This window comes from Budorcas taxicolor, chromosome 5 (genome assembly GCF_023091745.1).
Source record: "Budorcas taxicolor isolate Tak-1 chromosome 5, Takin1.1, whole genome shotgun sequence".
In the NCBI taxonomy this organism is placed as follows: Eukaryota; Metazoa; Chordata; class Mammalia; order Artiodactyla; family Bovidae; genus Budorcas; species Budorcas taxicolor.
The window spans coordinates 109,425,554-109,446,115 of NC_068914.1; the positions used below are offsets into that span (position 1 = coordinate 109,425,554).

Consider the following 20,562-nt stretch of genomic DNA (forward strand, 5'->3'; position numbering starts at 1 on the left):
CACCATATAACAGTGTTAATATTATGAAATGTAAAGAGCCCTGTCAAAACCACTAAGAGGTGAAAATGAATGGGCAAAGAATATTGGCAAAGAACCTGAACACACTTTACAGAAGATGAAATATTTTTCCTTCTCAAACTGATGAAAATATAGATTGATATTAGCTGCTGTTGGTTAGTCTGTGGAAAAACAAGCAGGCTTGCACACTGCTTGTCAAAGGAGGAAGGGGTACAACATAAAAGGACGTATTTTATACACATTAGACCCTTTAACCCAGCAATTCTACCTATAGAAATAAAGCTTCCCCAAGAGTATGACATATGTACAAGAATATTTACTGCAACATTAGGTATCTGTAATTGCAAAACACTGGAAACAACTTACAGCTGTTAAAAAAACAATGGCGGTTTGCCCACATACTACCACATCAAAGGTGACTGCAGTGCAATGTATGTATAACTTCACTGCTCCAAAACAAACTATATAGTTTATATATCTATAGGAAAATAGTTGAAGAATACCCACCAAGCTACATATTCATAGTGACTGTCTCAAGATTAAGGAAGGGAGGAGGAGGAGACCTTTTCCTTTTTTATTGCCTTTTTTTTTTTTTTTTTTTTTGCATTGCTTCAATTTTTACCACAAGTTTATAGTGTTGCAATTCAGAAAAAAGGAGGGTGGTGGTGGTGAGGACTCAACCACTAGTAAATGCTACCGTGTCAGGGACAAAAAAACACCCTGGAGTCAATGAAAGGAATGAAACTGCATTCCCTTCACCACCCTCCTGCAGCCTAACGTCTGCTCAGGCTGTGCTCTATTCATGACCCAACCTAGACCACAAGGTTTTTACCTCAGTCTGTTGACTACTCCCCACTGTTCAAAGGTTCCACACCTCAATGGATCCTTATCACTCGGCTGCAGTTCTGGCCTCCCAGCTTGCTCTTTGAGTCTCTAAAAGCACTGACCCTACTAACCATCCTGAGCTCCTGGGTGTTAGCAGAGGGATGGCGCTCCTGAGATGCACAAAGGACCCCCGGGCACCGTGAAGGCTGTGGTCAAGGAGGGACAGCTCCAACTCTGAGGATCAGCTCACACTCCTCTGCTGTTGTGACATAGGGAAAGCTAATGAATTTGTCTGTGTCTCAGGCTTTCCGTTATTGGAAAAGTACGCGACCTGACTGCACAAGGTATGCAAAAGCAGTTTTTGAAATAACATGCCAAGTGAAGATAAGATACCATCACAGCTCTCTGCTAGGAACTCAGGGTATGCCCCTGGCTGATCTCTTACTCACTCACAAAGGCTGCTTCTGAAACTGCAAAATGGGGAGAATAGCCGAGACCCTTACAAGGTACTTTTATTGTTAGAATTACTGGGAAGATTCCTGGAGGAGGAAATGGCAACCCACTCCAGTATTCTTGCCTGAGGAAAATTCTTGCCTGAGAAGCCCATGGACAGAGGAGTCTGGCTGGCTACTGTCCGTGGGGTCACAAAGAGTTGGACACAACTGAAGCAACTTAGCCACATGTGCTGAGTTCAGTGGCGGGCACAGGGAAGTTCTGAATAAACAGTAGCTATTACTTTATCACCACCACTCACAAGGTTACTTTTTTCCTGAGCATGGGAAGGAATAAGGGTGCATGTAACTTACATCAAGCAGATCTTGGAAATACTTTTTCTTCTCCCATGGCAAAAAGCCCAGGTAACTGTCTGTGTAGTGCTGCAGTTTTCTTCCAGGTACTACTTCATTGCCACCAGGGTAACTGTTGGCATTTTCCTCTCTTTTTCTCTCTTGTTCTTTCCCTGTGATTACCTTTTCCTGCGTGTCCTTGCTTTCCAGTGGCAAAGTCAGAGATGAGAGCTTTTCTCTTGACACGTTTCTGTCTCCTGCTTTTGGAGTCTCGGTTATTGCCCTGAATCTTGCTCCCAGGGGTGGAATCTGGCTCTGGGAATGGTTGTTCACTGTCATTGTCACTGCTGGAAAAGGCGATGACCCCTGGAGGCTTTCAGATGTTCCTAAGTTGCTTTTGTGAACCTGTTTTGCCAATGGGGCCTCCAAACCGCCATTTCTTTGCTCTGTCGTTAGAGGGTGATTTACTGTTAACTTTCCATTTTGTGGGTTCATCAGAAAGGACCTCAGCAAGGCTGACTTGGACAGGTTGTATCCTTTCATGGTGATGTCTCCACGTTCTAGTTGCAAATCCAAGTTATTAAGGCTCAACTGGGTCTCTTTTGGAAGGAGTGAAATATTGACCTGTGGAATTTCCACCTCCACTTGGAATCTTCTTGTTGTGTTCACATCATGTCTCTTGACCTTAGGGAAGCGTTTTTCTTCGGGGATGTCCTCAAACAAGATTTCCACCTCTGGATGAAGTGTTGTGGAGCTCATCAAACTTTGGTAAGCCTTCTGGGTCGTAGAATTCCGTTTGGGCTCCTCCCTCGTGTCAACCTCTACTACTATCTGGATTTTGAACTCCTCATCATTTTTACCTTGAAGTGTGAGATTAAAATGTATTGTGGTCGCGTTCATTCCACTGTGCATTAGGAGGTGGATGGTCTTCCACTTATTGGCGATAGAAGCATGTCGGATAATTGGGTTGTCACTATACGCACCTTCGATCCCCTTTTTGGCTATTTCTGCAAAGCTGAAATAAGGCAGGCATTCACCTTTTGGAATAACATAGTGAGTCTGGTTTGGGAGAAGAGTTACTTTATACAATTCATGAAAATGATCTAGAGGAAAAAACACAAACATGACTTTTAAAAAAAACTACACATTTCCCCCCTTTTCCTTTAATTCTTAGGGTTTTAGTTTTCACTTTCTAAGAGTGACTTTAAGTGGACTTTAAAATAATCAGAAATTCTATCACAAAAGCTATTGGTCTAGGGCTCTTTTGTACTTTCTGAAGCTATCACTATCGTTGACATGGAATGCTGGGGCTGGTTCACTACCAAGGTAAGACACAATTCTGGACAGCAAATTCCAATGGTCAACTTCTATAAAAAAAAAACTTTCTGACCAAAAGGACCTTCATTAATAATCCAGCAACAAGATCCAATATTCTACCATGCTTATTTAATCAACCACTGGTCTCTTTTTATTGTTCCCCAATTAAACTTTCACTGTATATTTTCAACTAAGATAAATCTGCTTAGTTTAAGAAAAAAAGCAGACTAGAGCAATAACAGGAATAGATGCAGCTTCAGTGTCTGTGGCTTTCTAAAGATCTGTGTCCTTCTCTTGTAACTCACAATTCGTTTGGATTTCAGGCTGGGAAAGGGCTACCTAGAGAATAATTAAATAAGAAAAGTGATCCAAATCCCCTCTATTTGTCAAGGATTGTTATCCCCTTACTCTAAATATGTTTTCATGGCAGTAAATATACCTTGCCCACAGTCGCCAGCATCGAACCCACAGGATAAGACATTGCAGGCTTGGTCACAGAACTTATCGGCCAACCAGGAATTTGCACATCCTTGATTACAGTAAGAGACGCCGGTCATTCCAGCACCGAAATGCCAGGGCTGTCCGACTCCGATACTTCCGGTGCCCCCAGCTCCTGCAATATAGCGGCTGGCACCACTGTTACCTGGAGGAGGAGGAGGAGGAGGAGGAGAGAATCCTGTGGTGCTTACAATCTCGGGGAAAAAAAAACAGCTCCTAGTTCTCAATCAAGACTGATGCATGAATTTCTACCAGGAAAGGTTCACCCTGTTCTTCAATAGAAGATTTTACGTAGCTTAAAAAGACAACCTGAAAAGGGGGCATCACCTGACAGTGAATTTGGATGTGTGATGACCAGGCCTTGGCACTTAGAGCTGTGCAACCTGCCAGCACAGGTGGATGTGCTCCCGAGGACACGTGCAGATGTGTCCGGAGAAGCAGATGATTCTGAGCCTGTGACTCTGTGAGGACTGACAAGAGCACGTCCCAATGCAGGCGCCAACCCCCTGCCAGAGTAGTACTGCTCTACGAGAGGCCGAGCTCTCCGGGCTGCACAGGCCCTCCGGCACGGCTGCATTCTCTGCCTGCAGCAGAGTGTATTTTTCAAAAGTGCCTCTGAAAGATCTGACTGAAACACAAAGCCTTGTTTCTTCCAACACTCTTCCCTTTTCCACACCTGCTTCCTCACGTGGACTAGGGAGATGACAGTATCTACACCTACTCTCTTTTCCTCTGGCGGCTGAGAAATTTAAGTGGATAATGGAGGATGCTTTCTAAGTTTAAATGCTTTATAGACTGAAAGGCAATAAATAAATGTAAAAACTTATTTCCTCGACAAGTCCAAATATAAGTGTACAAGACAGGAAGAAGAGGTGCTAAGGAGATGAGATCGTTTATTTCTTCCACGTCTCTTTAGTCGTTCACTGACCTGGAGCAATCTGCTGACAGTCACTGGCCATGAACTCCTACAAAAACCAGTGAGAGTGAGTGATTCTTGCTCCTGTGCTCACATATTTAAGGGTAGAACTGATTTTCATATTTTTGAATAATAAAGGGCATTTGCAAGTGCAGGGTCAACATGGGAAAATGCCCCCAACAATGAAAACATGAATAAACTAGGTCATGGGTCCAAGAATGATGACTAATGAAAAAAAATTCCAACAGTATAGACAAGTTACACCTGAACACATCCTCACCAGAGCAGTCACCACCGTCCCAATCACAGGCCGAATTATTACAAGCCTTGTCACAATACCCGTCTTTGATCCAGGATCCTGGGCAGCCCTCAGCACAGTTGGGCACAGGCCATGTCAAATACACCTAGGATAAAGCCAGAGAGAAAATAAAATGGTTTCTGACTTCTGACACTTATTATTCTTAAGCTAGGATTCCTTTAAAAGAAAAATAACACAAATGGAGCCTGTAGAAAGGGCCATCCTGTGGTGGCTTCTTGGTCCCGCCCAGCTGACAGGTCTCAGCAGGCACAATCACTCTTTTCTGTTACTGGAGGACAGCAGACAAGGACTCAGCTTACCGCTTTAGTCTCACAAATGGTCTTATAAATAATCTATTGGTAAATAAAGCAGCAACACGCCAGACTTAAGTCCAAGTACAAAAGCGTGCAGGTGGAAAGTGCGCAAGAAGTCACCGCTTCTCTGTGATGCTGTTGTCAACTCCTGAGTGGATTCATGTACCGTCTCATCACAAGGCTGAAAAGGGGGGCGGATGACCTCTCAACGTCCTCACCTCCACACGTGAGGTCGCTATGAATTAATCAGCGAAGCCTCCTGAGCTGTGAACAGCTCTGCTCTCAAAAACAACTGACAGGCTGCATGCGTGGTGTGTGCTCAGCTGCTCAGTCGTGTCAGACTCTCTGCAGCCGCATGGACTGTAGCCCACCAGGCTCCTCCGCCCATGGGATTTTCCAGGCAAGAGTACTGCAGTGGGGTGCCACTTCCTACCCCAGGGGGTCTTCCCAAGCCAGGGATCAAACTCTCATCTCTTGTGTCTCCTGCATTGGCAGGCAGGGTTTTTTTTTTAACCACTGTGTCACCTGGGAAGCCCTGACCTGCTATATGGGTGCTTCCTAACATTTTTGAAAACTTTTAAAATCTCTATATCTTTGCACGGTCCAGCTACTTGGAAGGGCTTTCTTCATCTGGTTAACTCTTACTTGCTCTTCCAAGCTCATCTCACTCCCAGGATGACAATGCCTACACAGCTGACACCTGGAACATCTGTGCTCAGGCCCAGTTTTTCCATCCTGCCCCTCAAAGCCAGAGTGACACTGGCTGCCTTGTGACACTTCATCCATGTCTTTAAAGCACTGCTGCTGCTGCTGCTAAGTTGCTTCAATCGTGTCTGACTCTGTGCAACCCCATAGATGGCAGCCCACCAGGATCCCCCGTCCCTGGGATTCTCCAGGCAAGAACACTGGAGTGGGTTGCCATTGCCTTCTCCAGTGCATGAAAGTGAAAAGTGAAAGGGAAGTCGCTCAGTCATGTCCGACTCTTAGCGACCCCATGGACTGCAGCCTACCAGGCTCCTCCGTCCATGGGATTTTCCAGGCAAGAGTACTGCAGTGGGGTGCCATTGCCTTCCCCCTTTAAAGCACTATGTTGAGCTAAATTTGTCTTGGGTGTTTTGCTGACGTGGTGAGCACAATAGTTTCCCAGTGATTTTGCTTTTTCCGCTGTTGCAGTAGCAGAAAACACACAGGGTGGGTTTGGGTGTTGAGAACATAAGGAAGCAAAGTTCCTGCCACAGGAACTTTTCTTACTCCCTGATCGTTACCCCTCCTGAGCTCAGCACTCAAAACTGCTCATTTGGACAAATTTGAATATGATATATACACCGATTTCCCTATGTCCCATCTACAACTTCTAAGTGACTCTGAGAGGGTAACAGGCAGGAAGGCCAGGGGTCTCCAAACGGAGGAAATAGCCTGCAAGTGTCAGACATTTTTATCTCTCTTAAGCGGCAGGAGGAAACAAACTAGCGATATTTTTTCCTTCTCTATACAAATTTAAAAGGAGGTTTCTCTTAAAATTCTGTGTTGCCATAACACCTGGTTTCACCTCAAGTTAACTATTCTCAAACCTAGAGATAACCAATGCCTTTTTCTTATGGAAATGTTTATCTTAAGCTATGCTAATGTACTATGCATTTACCCCAAACTCTGTCTTCCAGTCGGTTTGTCCGCCTTTTGGCTCAGAACCTACTTGACAAACCAGTATGTTATACTCAGATATTGTTCCTCTAATCTATGTATATGAAACTATTTGTGTGGTGATCTGCCCTTTTTCAAGATTCAAATTAATCATTTTATGGCCCAGGATAAACCATCTGGTGCCAAGATTATCCCAAAATGCATCTTATGGGTGAGGTGCCATTCTGAATTTTAAGACATTCCTTTCTTTCATTAACAGACTGCTAGTGACTATACAACATCCAGCTGAAGACTAGCAAGGGGGTACTCTTTCTGCCCCCTTCTGATGCCTATGTCAGAAGCTTTCTCTATCTCCTTCATACTTTAATAAAACTTTTATTACACAAAAGCTCTGAGTGATCAAGCCTCGTCTCTGGCCCCGGATTGAATTCTTCTCCTCTGCGGCCAAGAATCCCGGCGTCGTGATTCAGCAACAACCTTTCCACTTCTAGACCAGGCACCTCTTAGCTACTCACCTTCTGACCTTTGGAATGACTGTAGAAATCATCTGGCCAGACATCCTTCCCGAACATGACATCATCATTCAGGTAAATGAACTTCTGGGACAGCCCTTCGATGCGATGGATGTGACTTTCAATAGCAGGTGAACTGAAGGTGGGTAAGTGGCTCAGATTTCGAAAAACATCCTTTTAACAGACACAAAACAAGACAGAAGAAGGGGAATGAGAAGGGAGTTTTATTTTGTTTTTGGAGAGAAATTAGGGAGGGAGGTGAACGGAAGGATTAAAGGACGGTGGAAGTGGAGGAGAGAGTCGGGGGATGAAATGAGGGACCAGACAAAGGAAAGGAGAAGATGGAACAGGAAACTGCAGCCTTGTGACACATGGCAAGTCTCCACCTGGTGTGTGACTATTGTCACTCGGGGATTATCGAGGTTCAGCCAGGATGGAATCTGCCCGTTGGTGACAATGAAAATGTTCCGAACCCACGGTGCGTGCCTCTCGATAGATCGCAGCGAGTACCGCAGCTCTTCATTATCTTCAAAACGGCTGGCAGAAACATCTTCATCTTGCTTAGACTGAGGAAAGCATGGGGCACAGAAAAATAGAAAATACCCCTAAGTCACACTGCCCCTCCTGACTGTCCCCTCTGTGCTCAGGGAACTCCAGCAAACTTTCAAAGACTGCACCCAGCTTTTAAACTTAAAAAAAAAAAAAAGGAAAACACTCAGCATATTTAAAACAACAACACAAAAACAGCATTTCTTTCACACACCTTTTTAAAGAAAAGGTTCTTGGCTCTGAATGTGGGTCATTTCAATTAGTATTAACCAACGGCAGTGACTGGGAATCAAGTCACTGCTCTGCAAGTCCTCTTCCTTCTAACAGGTGCGTGTGTGCTCACTCACGTCCAGCTCTCCGCAACCCCATGGACTGTAGCCCACCAGGCTGCTCTGTCCATGGAATTCTCCAGGTAAGAATACTGGAGTGGGTTGTTCATTTCCTCCTCCAGGGGATCTTCCCAACTCAGGGATCTAACCCACATCTCCTGCATTGGTAGGCGGATTCTTTACCATGAGCCACCTGGGAAGCCCTCTTCTAATACAATGACTTAGAAATCTTTTAATAATCAAAACCCTCAGTTTGGGTTCTTAAAGAATCTCTGCCTTCCTTACCTGGCTGATGGCACTCAGATCCCATAATAAATATGCAGGACTTATGGTCAGTTCCTTTCCATTGATGGTCATATTCTTCTTCGTCTGCTTATTCAGTTCTTGGAAATCTTTGGGATTATTCAACTTTAGAAGTGCTACACTGGCCTCTGAATACAACTGCAACTATAAAATAATAGGAGAGTTACATGTGGGAAAACTGAACAACAAAGAAGACATCTTTAAATTCCCAGTTGATCCTTGATCTTAAATATAAATAACATGTTATATATACGACATATTGTGTACAACTATACTATGTGCTGTTTATTGTACCCGTTAAATATATATCGCTGCTGCTACTAAGTCGCTTCAGTCGTCTCCGACTCTGTGCGACCCCATAAACGGCAGCCCACCAGGCGCCACCGTCCCTGGGATTCTCCAGGCAAGAACGCTGGAGTGGGTTATGATTTCCTTCTCCAAAGCATGAAAGTGAAAAGTGAAAGGGAATTTGCTCAGTCGTGTCTGAAGTCGCTCAGTTGTGTCCAACTCTTCTAGACCCCGTGGACTGCAGCCTACCAGGCTCCTCCATCCATGGGATTTTCCAGGCAAGAGTCCTGGAGTGGGTCGCCAGTGCCTTCTCCGTAAATATATATTACATATATGTAAAAGATGAAAAGTTCCATATACATATCAGAAACAGCAAGCCAGTATCGTGGAGAGAAAACCTACACGGGCCAGACACATTTCCCAAATGAATGCAACAGACCAGCTATTTAGAAACGAGAGAGAGCTGGGGGCTGTGGCAAATGGGACATCTCAGGCCCCATCTGCAAATGCAACCATTACTCAACAGGGACAAAGGCAGCCAGATCTCTGGAGAGGCCGGAATCCCTAGTACCACATGAAACCTCCCAGTTTTCATCGGTGGCTCATAGAGTTTGGAGTGTCATGCATACAAACAAAACACATCTGGCCACCAGGCTGTGGCCTCTGGTCTAGAACGCCACCCATCTGCCTACCCTGGGGACAGTCCCTCCAGGCGATGGCGCGGAAACTGTGTTGGCAGGTGTCTCGCGGCGCTCGGGCCCACACCTAGTCCTGGCAGGGCTGCCTGAAGTGCTTGCACAGGAAAACCACCTTGAGGGGCAGTGTTTTCAAAGCAACCATAAGTCCAAGAGGGAACATCACACACATCAACACATTTTACAAGCACACTTCCTACCTAGACCAGAGTCCACACCACCCTTGATAAGTTTTTGTTGTTGTTGCTTTAATTCTGTATCATACAATTTCCTGTGAAGAGAGGCTTTCAGAACTGAAAAAGCAGGGAGAGGGTTGAAAACCACTCATCTAGGACAGCAACACCCTACTGGTGAACTGGCTTTCCTAATAGGGTCAATTTCTTTCTTAATTTTAAGCCTTCTTAATTTGTAAAAGCAAGGGACTTCGCTGGTGGTCCAGTGGCTAAGACTCTACGCTCCCAATGCAGGGGCCCAGGTTGGATCCCTGGTCAAGGAACTAGATCTCAGGTGCCACAACTAAGGTGCAGACAAGTTTAAAAAAATAAATCAAAAACAAAACAGAAAAAGCTTTTGCATATGCTACATGACTATATTTAGGTCCTTCTGCAAAGTTTTCTGAGTTTATGTAGGCCAAAAGTAGAGGTCAGAGTTAGAATTTCATTTATATCTCTTCCCCTTTATATTATGTAGGCACTAACTCTCACTGCAAATTGTGTGTGTGTGTGTGTGTGTGTGTGTGTGTGTGTGTGTGTGTGTGTGTGTGCTGTCCTCTTTACTGATCAATTTCTCTTACCTAACAGTATCTGGTAAACACAAAGCACTCACCGCAGACCTGTTCCTACCGCTGTCACTGTTCTGCCTCACTCTGTAGGAGAGGGATGGGAGGCAGGCCATGCAGGGCAAGCCTCCTCTGTCTGTTCCAATTACCTAACAGTCTCCCTGTCCTCCCCTAGACTCCTCTCCCACAGAGACACTAACAGAACCTGGAGGGTTCTGGAGTGCAAAAATCACTATTCTAGGATATATAAATGTCATACTTTAATATCCTAATTTAATTTTAAATTTACTGGGAAAGTGAAAGTCGCTCAGTCCTGTCCAACTCCTTGTGACCCCATGGACTATATATAGTCCATGGAATTCTCCAGGTCAGAATACTGGTGTGGGTAGCCTTTCCCTTCTCCAGGGGATCTTCCCAACCCAGGGATCGAACCCAGGTCTCCTGCATTGCAGGTGGATTCTTTATCAGCTGAGCCACAAGGGAAGCTTAATTATGAAAGTGAAAGTACCTTTTATTAATCTCTTCTACTCAAGCTGCTTTTATTCTAGAAAACTACTTTGAAATTTCACAGGGATTTGTCTAAGAGATGGAAAATTGGAAAAGAGATGAAAACTAAAGAGCTTAAAGGAACATTTTATGTACGAAAAAAATTTTCTGTCAACTGTCTTGAGTGGTGGAAAGGATCCCGTGTTAGCCGCTAGATGGCACCCTAATCCCAGACGCCTTAATTACTCTTCAGGGAAGAGACAGGAGGTGGTTAGGAAACCGCAGTGTGGTGAGTGCCTCAGGCTGGAGTTCTTAGCTTGGGAATCTGTGGGTCAACTGGTTCCATATATAACTTCTTACTTTAAATTACAAGTCAGTCTTAATTCTTTAAATTACAAGACAGAACAGGTTCTACACCCACCCCCTGCAGACCCATAGCCAGACATGTAACATGACTGAGAAATGAAGTTTTGCTATTTTTTAAGCCACTGGGACTTCAGGATGTTTGTTACAATAACATTATCTAGAATGATGTGACCGATACACCTTTAGATGGTAGTGTGAAGTTAGGGAAAAAAATGTGCCAGCTAATGCAACTGAAAAACAAATTAGCTCTTTTTAGTAATTTCAGAACTCAAGCAACGAGGTCTTAATATGTCCTGGTGGTTTTCTAAAACTTGTATCAGTTTCAGAGGTGCCTATGTTTAATCTACCAAAATGCTCACATGAGGAACAGAACCAAAATAAAGGGTGCCTGAAAATGGTTTTGTTTGCAAAACAAACAAAATTGTGTATGCGTTAAAAGGTACACAAGATGGCTTCAGGGAAATCACTGGTAAAGGGGCATTAGTACAAATATTAATACAATTTACTATGACCTTGAACGTGTCATGCCTTGAACAGAGGTTTGAGGGGTCAGAGTCCAAGTCAGACAGTATGCTGTTCCCACCTTGCCCACACTGTCCTTCCGCAGAAACAAATTATCAATAACTGATCAGCCTTCGAGGATCCCATGTAGCCTCCTTCCCTTTGGAAACTTGTCTCTGATCCATGCAGATCTTTCTTTCTTGTCTCTAAAATGCCAGCTCATCCTTGATAGCTAACCTCATACTATTCTGTTTTGCTACTTGACCACTACATATACATATATATTGCCTTCAAAACAGCCTGAGGACAAGTGCATGTCCTCCATTTCTGCACACCCACTCAGCAACCAGCATCACTTAATTCAACCAAATGTGAGAACGCGCTTGACAGCTTGGGGAAGATCTTCTGCCTGTTCTAACATATGTTGAAGTGAACAAAAACAAAACCCAAAAAAACAAATTAAAAATTCACCATGAATGAAAACGTCCAAAAAGAAAATGATTTAGAGGAAGCTGAAAATAAAGACCATGGATATATGCTGCTGCTGCTGCTAAGTCGCTTCAGTCGTGGCTGACTCTGTGCGACCCCATAGACGGCAACCCACCAGGCTCCCCCGTCCCTGGGATTCTCCAGGCAAGAACACTGGAGTGGGTTGCCATTTCCTTCTCCAACGCATGAAAGTGAAAAGTGAAAGTAAAGTCGCTCAGTCATGTCCGACTCTTAGCGACCCCATGGACTGCAGCCTTTAAAAAGACCATAACCTGATTTCTCAAAAGTTGAATTCTGTGTCCATCACATTAAAAAAAAAAAATTCTACAGCAAATTAGAGGGTAATTAATCAGATCACAAAATGACTCACATCTCAAGATACTGGGTAAAAAGTTCATTTGGATTTTTCTGTTAAGATGATAGGATTCTTCAGGCAAGAATACTGGAATGGGTAGCCATTCCCTTCTCCTGGGGATCTTCCCCACCCAGGAGTCAAACCTGGGTCTCCCTCACTGCAGGCAGAAAGATTCTTTACCATCTGAGCCCACCAGGGAAGCCCTAAGATGTTATAGAGAAACCCAAACAAAATTTTTGGCCAACCCGGTATCTCAAACTAGAAAGTTTTCAATAGAGAAGACTGCTTGATTTGTAAGATTATAGTCCACAGAAGAGTCATCATGAATTTGAATCTATCACTTTGCAAACAAAACCATTTTCAACTAACTCCCACTTCCCCTGATGGGGGTAAGAAGGGAATCTTACCTTGTTTTTCACTAAACAAGATAATGAAGGCCAAGTTGTTGGATGTATAAAATCATGATATCAATAAACTAAGACTCCTTTGAATAATGACTCCACTAAAACGGTTCCCTTTACATCCCAGGACACTGTATATGGCGGGTGTCAGAGTCTTGCTTCCAGCTCATTCTCTCAACAAGGCCCCCTAAATGCCAGGCCCAGAGATGATCACTAGGGTTTAAGATGGGCAGGCAGTACCTGTCCTGAGATGCTTGCAGCCCACCCAGGGTCTCTGGGACAGACCTGAACCCTAAGTGGCTTTGGAGGTCATGAGCCTTAGCAAAAGCCACCTGGAGGGTCCTGGGAAGGCACAGTGGTTCAGCCGTTCAGGTCCTGAACAGGAACCAACGTCGCAGCCCTTCCTCCCACGTGCCACAGAGCACCTCCAGTGTATTACCCTAAACTGAGCTTTCAGTTTCCTTCCCCAAATCTTACTTCTCCCATGAAGCTCTGAGTGTGGTTAATGTCACTATGTCCATCTCCACTGGTTCATATCCACTTCCCCTTTCATTTTTCCTCCCATGTCCTCCAGGAGCTAATAAGTCACTGGGTCAGGCTGAGGGTTTCTCAGATGGTTCTGGAACCATTCTCATCACTGGCACCACTGCCAAGGCCCTTGTGGAACCTGAATGTCTTGTTGGGCTCTGGCAGCAGTGGCTGGGCTGGTTTCACTTGGTTATCCTTGGCAGTCCCTGGCACATAGCAGGTGTTTAATCAATGCTAAACTGGGAACCCAGTGGTTGGAAACTTCATTCTCAGGGTGCCCGTAATAGAACCAGGAAGTAGGACCCAAGGAAAGACAGTGCCTTGGAGAACCAGGCTTGAATGCTGACACCACCATCTTTCTGTGCTTCCTCTTTCTCATTTTCTCTTGAGCCTCCAAAAATCAGAAGCCCTTATTCCTGAAGCCAATCATAGGTGCTGGCACTGTGACAATGAGCTGCAATAAATACTGTGACTACCTGGCTGGATCCCCCAGGAGGTGCCAGCCTCCACAACAACAGGTCTGGGGACTCCAGGTCAACCTCCAGCCGGGTGACTGGCGGAGGAGGGGGCGTCCCCGTGGACAGAGCCTGGGGTTCTACTGCCTAGTTCAAGTCCTGCTCCTCCCTGCCTCTCCTGGCACTCACCACTCCTCACTGCCCCAAACTAGCCTACCAAAGAGGTGACCACAACTTGGATCTTTTGGCAGGCCATGCCCACCCAGCAGCAGATTTGCTGGTCAAAAGTACAGACACTAAGTCTACACCTGTACAACTAATAGCTAGGAAGCCAAGAAGCCGAATAAATGCTGATCTATGGTTTTATCTGCCCAAATCCATACTAAAAATAATTCAGGGGAAGGAGGAATATAATGATTTATTTTAAGAAAAAACTACAGATTAAGAAATAATTCAACCCCTGTTGGGCTGGGCATTACCGTATTTCCAGGTACCAGAAAGAAAATTATGGGGGGTAATATGAAGAAAAGACAGAAATGTCATTCATATTACCAAGGTATTTACAAAGGTAATACAAAGTATCTTACAACAGTGAAACACTTAAGGGGAAAGGAAAGAAAGGGAACTTGGACAGGAAGATAGAAAACACGGTCCAGATGTAAACTCAAGAACCCCCTAGTCACAGCTCTCCCCGCCGCTACCTCCACCTCCCCATTGTTAAATGACATCAACAGGAGACAGAGGGAAGAAGCAAGAAGCTAAAAACAGTGGCAGAAGTTAGAGAACATTTCTTTGTAAAATCAGGAAGAGTGGAGCCTAGCAAATTCTGAACCAAGACCTGTATGCCCTCCATCCTGAAGGAGGAAGCATTCATACTGTACAACCCAGGCTACCGCTGACAGAACAGCAGGCGTCCTGACAGAAGGTCGAAAGGACGGTACACCCACACAACCTGTGCCCTACATCAATCAGACACATGACTCCAAGGACAAGAAAGGTTAACACATGTCACAGCCTCCAAAGTCAATTCTAACAGATGGGCTCGCTGTTCAAGTGTGAAGAGTTAACATGTATAAATACTATGTATGTTTGTGGCTCAGCTAGCTATTAAGGAATGAAGGGCTCCCATTATCAAATTCCCGAGTATCTGCAGCATTCCCCTATGTGAGTGGAAGCGCTACGTAAGTCCACGGGTTGGGGCCTGTGTGTACCTACAAACACGTGCTGAGTCTCCCCCAACCCCTCCTTCCACGCTCACACTGCCACCGGGACTTCTGTCCGCTGCTACATTCTCAGCAGCTGTAACAGCACCTGACCCACACAGACGCGCCTTTGTTAAACAAATGAATCCTTATTCTGCCCGGGAAACCTACAATCCAAGTCAGACTCCTAACATCTGTAATTAAGAGTAAAATTGAGAGTGAAAAAACCCAGAATCTTCCTTCTACAAATAAAAAGCTGTCTTCGTGACAGCACATGTGACAGAATGGAGAATCTCTTTGCTTCATTTGGGTTTTTTGATTTATTTTTTGGCCACGCCACTCAGTTTATCGAGTCTTAGTTCCCCAAGCAGGGATTGAACCTGGACCCTCAACAGTGAAAGCACAGAGTCCTAACCACTGGACCACTAGGGAAGCCCCCCTCTCTGCTTCTTGTTGTCAGCTGTATTATTAATATAACGGAAGGGGCTGCCAAGAAGAGGCATGTGCTGTACGAATTGCTCTATTTTCTAAGCTCTTACCAGTTTTATTTTAGAAGAAAGATTTTCTGGCAGTTTTGCTTTTAGTTGATTTGTTTCCTTGAATGTCGGTGGAAATCCACTCAGGAAAGCCAAATCTTGCATTAGCACTAGCCCAGGGACTTCCTTATCTGTTGTCTAAAATAAGAACAGGAAAAACACAGCTCACTTTCCAGATCATATGGCTGGTGAAAACTTACAGCTGAGAAAACTAGGAAAGATCTATTATTGCATCACACACACTTCAAAACAAGAATGGTATGATTATTTAAATCAATACTAGTACTGGAAAGCTAGGCTTAGAGGAAAAGTAGACATTAAAAAGCCTCTCTAAGTAAAACAGCTTTATTTCTCACACTTTTATTCTAATGGATTGCAAAAATACAGCTAATTTGAAGTAACATACCAAATAGCCCCTCCAAACTGTCTGTCTGCTGTTTCCTTTAAACATTCCAGCCTGGGCATCTTCAACTACAACAAAAAATACAATAAACAAGCATGATTTTAATGAATATGTAACCATGATGTCTGGCAGGACACTGTACAAGGCATTTTGAGAGCTGTCAAATTTTCCAGTGGTCATGGATGGATGTGGGAGCTGGACCATAAAGAAAGTTGATCGCCGAAGAATCGATGCTTTTGAACTGTAGTGGTGAAGACTCTTGAGAGTCCCTTGGACTGTAAGGAGATCCAACCAGTCCATCCTAAAGGAAATCAGTCCTGAATATTCATTGGAAGGACTGATGCTGAAGCTGAAACTCCAGTACTTTGGACACCTGATGTGAAGAGCTGACTCATTTGAAAAGCCCTGATGCTGGGAAAGGTTGAGGGCAGGAGGAGAAAGGGAAGGCATCACTAACTTAATGGACATGAGTTTGAGTAGGCTCTGGGAGTTGGTGATGGACAGGGAAGCTGCAGTCCATGGGGTTGCAAAGAGTCGGACACGACTGAGCGACTGAACTGAACTGAAACCAGTATAATACATGGTCTCAAAGAAAAGGTAGTTGGGGGAGACAAAATTAACCCATCTAACAAAAGGGGAACTACTGTAACCCACTGTAATTCTGCAGTACTGAAGGAGAAGCTCCTGTGTGCAGAGGAAACAGAAATGAAAGATTGACAGGAATCAGAGAGGTAGGACCAAACATCAAACATCAACAAGTCGCATTTAAGAAATAAAATTGTTTGACCAGAGTAAAACATTTGGGAGTGGTGGGTACGAGGAAAAGAGGGCAACCAGAAGGGGCCCTTGAAAGCCAGGCCAGTGGCATTTATTGATAGATGGACAGTGGGAGCCACTGTAGGTCCTGGGGATTCCCCGAGTCACAGTGAACTCCTGGGACTCATCAGGTAATGTGATTAGAGCAGATTAACTTGGGGGTAGGGTATGGCAGAAAGTGAAGAGGAACTAAAAAGCCTCTTGATGAAAGTGAAAGTGGAGAGGGAAAAAGTTGGCTTAAAGCTCAACACTCAGAAAACGAAGATCATGGCATCCAGTCCCATCACTTCATGGGAAACAGATGGAGAAACAGTGGAAACACTGTCAGACTTTATTTTTGGGGGCTCCAAAATCATTGCAGATGGTGACTGCAGCCATGAAATTAAAAGACGCTTACTCCTTGGAAGGAAGGTTATGACCAACCTAGACAGCATGTTGAAAAGCGGAGACATTACTTTGCCAACAAAGGTCCGTCTTAGTCAAGGCTATGGTTTTTCCAGTGGTCGTGTACGGATGTAAGAGTTGGACTGTGAAGAAAGCTGAGCACTGAAGAATTGATGCTTTTGAACTGTGGTGTTGGAGAAGACTCTTGAGAGTCCCTTGGACTGCAAGGAGATCCAACCAGTCCATTCTGAAGGAGATCAGCCCTGGGATTTCTTTGGAAGGAATGATGCTGAAGGTGAAACTCCAGTACTTTGGCCACCTCATGAGAAGAGTTGACTCACTGGAAAAGACTCTGATGCTGGGAGGGATTGTGGGCAGGAGGAGAAGGGGACAACAGAGGATGAGATGGCTGGATGGCATCACTGACTCGATGGACGTGAGTCTGAGTGAACTCCAGGAGTTGGTGATGGACAGGAAGGCCTGGTGTGCTGCGGTTCATGGGGTCGAAGAGAGTTGGACATGACTGAGCAACTGAACTGAACTGAGGGAGGGTGATAGGAGAAGGCAATGGTACCCACTCCAGTACTCCTGCTTGGAAAATCCCATGGACAGAGGAGCCTGGTGGGCTGCAGTCCATGGGGTCGCTAAGAGTCGGACATGACTGAGCGACTTCACTTTCACTTTTCACTGTCATGCATTGGAGAAGGAAATGGCAACCCACTCCAGTGTTCTTGCCTGGAGAATCCCAGGGACGGGGGAGCCTGGGGGGGCTGCCATCTATGGGGTCACACAGAGTCGGACACGACTGAAGCGACTTAGCAGCAGCAGCAGCAGGAGAGAGGGTGATAGGCTTCCCAGGTGGTGCAGTGGTAAAGAATCCTCCTGCTAACACAGGAGACCTGGGTTCAATCCCTGGATTGGGACAATCCCCTGGAATAGGAAATGGCAACCCATTCCAGTATTCTTGCCTCAGAAATCCCCTGGACAGAGGAGCCTAGCAGGTTACAGTCCATGGGGTCGCCAAGAGTCATACATGACTGAGCAACTAAGCATGCACAAGCAAGGAAAGTGATGATGCATGCCTACCAGGAGACAGGTGTCAAGTGACGGCGACAAATGTAGTCAGCACGCCTGCTGACATCTGGAGATCGCGGAAAGCAGGAGAGACCAGAAGGCTGGAATTCTCATTCTCAAAACAGACACAGAAAGCAGGGTCTACAGATTATAGCCTGCAAGATGGATGTCAACCCTGGGCAAGAGTCTCAAATGTACCATAAAAATATAGTTGGTGAGTACTGGAGAACAGGAATAGGAATATTCACAAGATACTGTTTATCTTTAATGGAAGCACTGAGCGCTAACAACATGAGTTCATTATGGATAAATTTAGCAGATACACACCTCACTCTGTACGCATCTGTCTCTCCCCGTTGATAAGGTGGATTCTATACTGGTAGATCATTTCATGGCAAACACACGGAGGAAGAGTGGAAACAGTGACAGATTTTATTTTCATGGGCTCCAAAATCACTGTGGATGGTGACTACAGCCATGAAATTAAAAGATGCTTGCTCTTTGGAAGGAAAGCTATAACAAATCTAGACAGCGTATTAAAAAGTAGAGATATCACTTTGCTGACAAAGGTCCATATAGTCAAAGCTATGGTTTTTCCAATAGTCATGTATGGATGTGAGTATTGAATCATAAAAAAGGCTGACCACCACAGAATTGATGCTTTCAAATTGTGGTGCTGGAGAAGACTCTTGAGAGTCCCTTGGACTGCAAGGAGATAAAAACCAGTCAATCCTAAAAGAAATCAACCCTGAATATTCACTGGAAGGACTCATACTGAAGCTGAAGCTCTAATACTTTGGCCACCTGATGCAAAGAGCCGACTCACTGGAAAAGACCCTGATGCTGGGAAAGATCGAAGGCAGGACGAGTAGAGGGCGACAGAGGATGAGACAGTTGGATGGCATCACCGACTCAATGGACATAAGTTTGAGCAAGCTCCAGGAGTTGATAACGGACAGGGAAGCCTGGAGTGCTGCAGTCCATAGGGTCACAAATAGTCAAACATGACTTAGCAACTGAACAACAATGCTGGTCAATCAGACAATCAGAAGAGCTGCACAATATGTATTTGTTCATAATCTCAGGAAGGCAGCTAAACAACACCTCATGTCATCTTTATGGGTCTAAAAGAGACTAGATCTCAAGTTAGGCAGGTTATAACCAATTCTGACCAGACAGTATAAAATTATAAAAGTTACAGTCAACCCAGAGAGGGGTTTTGGAGGTCTGCTATAGGTTCTGTCTTGTTCAACAAGCCATCAAGGTTTTGGAAGATACAGAAGTGATGCTTGTGAAATGTGTGGGCACAGAGAAGCTATTACCCTGGGTAACAGACCAAGGGTTCCCCAAAGTCCTTGACTGTTTAGAACTATCAGTCAAATCTAGCAAAATAAAGTCTCCTACAAATAAAGGTAAGATCTTTAACTGGGCAACAAAGCAAAACCAAGTATAAATTAAAAGGAATCTTTAAATAAAAACCAAAATTAAAAAATAAATAAATAAAATAGGTAGTGGTTAGTTAGTAACTAGTTAGAGTTAGTAAATGTAAGTTTTTTAAAAAGACTTAGAGGAATTTTACTCGACAGTGAGTTCAGGATGAGTCAGTAATGCTAAGGCCATACTGAATTTCCTCCTAACGTTGTGCTTCTAAGCAGGAGAGGGCTTAGAATAAGAAGGGTGATATTCCCCAACACCAACCCATCAGGAAACCCTATTGAGTTGACCTTCAAAATGTCCTGAATCTAACCACTTCTCACCACCACACTGATCCAAGCCCCTTTCCTTCTTACCTCAAGTATTATAACCTTTGCCCCTCCTCAGTCTATTCCCACTATAGCAGCCAGACTGATTCTTCTGGAACATAAGTCAGATCACAAAACCCTTCAATGATTGATTCCTCAACACACTCTGATTTAAAAGCAAAAGCCTGTCATGGCTAACATGTACCATTTGGTGCCTGTTACTTCTCTGGGCTCATCTCTTGCTCTCTCCTCCTTGTTCACTCTATCCTAGCCTCACTGGCCTCCCTGCTCTTCTTTGAACATGACAGACAGACTCCTGCCTCAGGGGCTTTCCACTGGCTATTCCACTTTCCTTGCATGTAGGGAATATATGGAGAAGCACTGCTTGCCCACATACTCATGTGGCAGGCTCTCTCACCTCCTTCAAATTTTCATCAAAAATCACCTTCTCAGGGAATCTGCCCTCCCCCCTCCAATTTCCCCTGTCCTATTTGTCTCTACAGCATTCATCCTCAAACTATAGGGTTTAACCTGTACGCTGCATCAGTTGTCTGATCCCTGTGCCAAGAGGTAAATTTGATGAGGGCAGAGATTTCTGTCCATCTGTTCACTTCTGCATCTGGCATATAGTATGCACTTGATAAACAGTGAAGAAATAGTCCCGATCTCTTTGAAGACTGAACCACACTGGAATAGTGTTCAACTCCAGCTGAAACACTTTAAAGGTAATAGAAACTAAGTTTGCTTCATTCTGTGAG

At 44.6% G+C, this 20,562-nt stretch overlaps 1 protein-coding gene across 1 annotated transcript in view; it reads right to left on the bottom strand.

The window, feature by feature from the left end:
- GNPTAB (N-acetylglucosamine-1-phosphate transferase subunits alpha and beta) overlaps nucleotides 1–20,562 on the bottom strand; it is an 83,397-nt gene that overhangs the window by 14,710 nt on the left and 48,125 nt on the right. The window contains exons 6-13 of the mRNA XM_052640730.1: nucleotides 15,792–15,856; nucleotides 15,389–15,523; nucleotides 8,288–8,449; nucleotides 7,511–7,690; nucleotides 7,128–7,298; nucleotides 4,640–4,763; nucleotides 3,385–3,588; nucleotides 1,650–2,731 (exon numbers count right to left, since the gene is read on the bottom strand). Coding sequence (XP_052496690.1) covers nucleotides 1,650–2,731; nucleotides 3,385–3,588; nucleotides 4,640–4,763; nucleotides 7,128–7,298; nucleotides 7,511–7,690; nucleotides 8,288–8,449; nucleotides 15,389–15,523; nucleotides 15,792–15,856 — 2,123 coding nt within the window. The remainder of the gene's footprint in view (nucleotides 1–1,649; nucleotides 2,732–3,384; nucleotides 3,589–4,639; nucleotides 4,764–7,127; nucleotides 7,299–7,510; nucleotides 7,691–8,287; nucleotides 8,450–15,388; nucleotides 15,524–15,791; nucleotides 15,857–20,562) is intronic.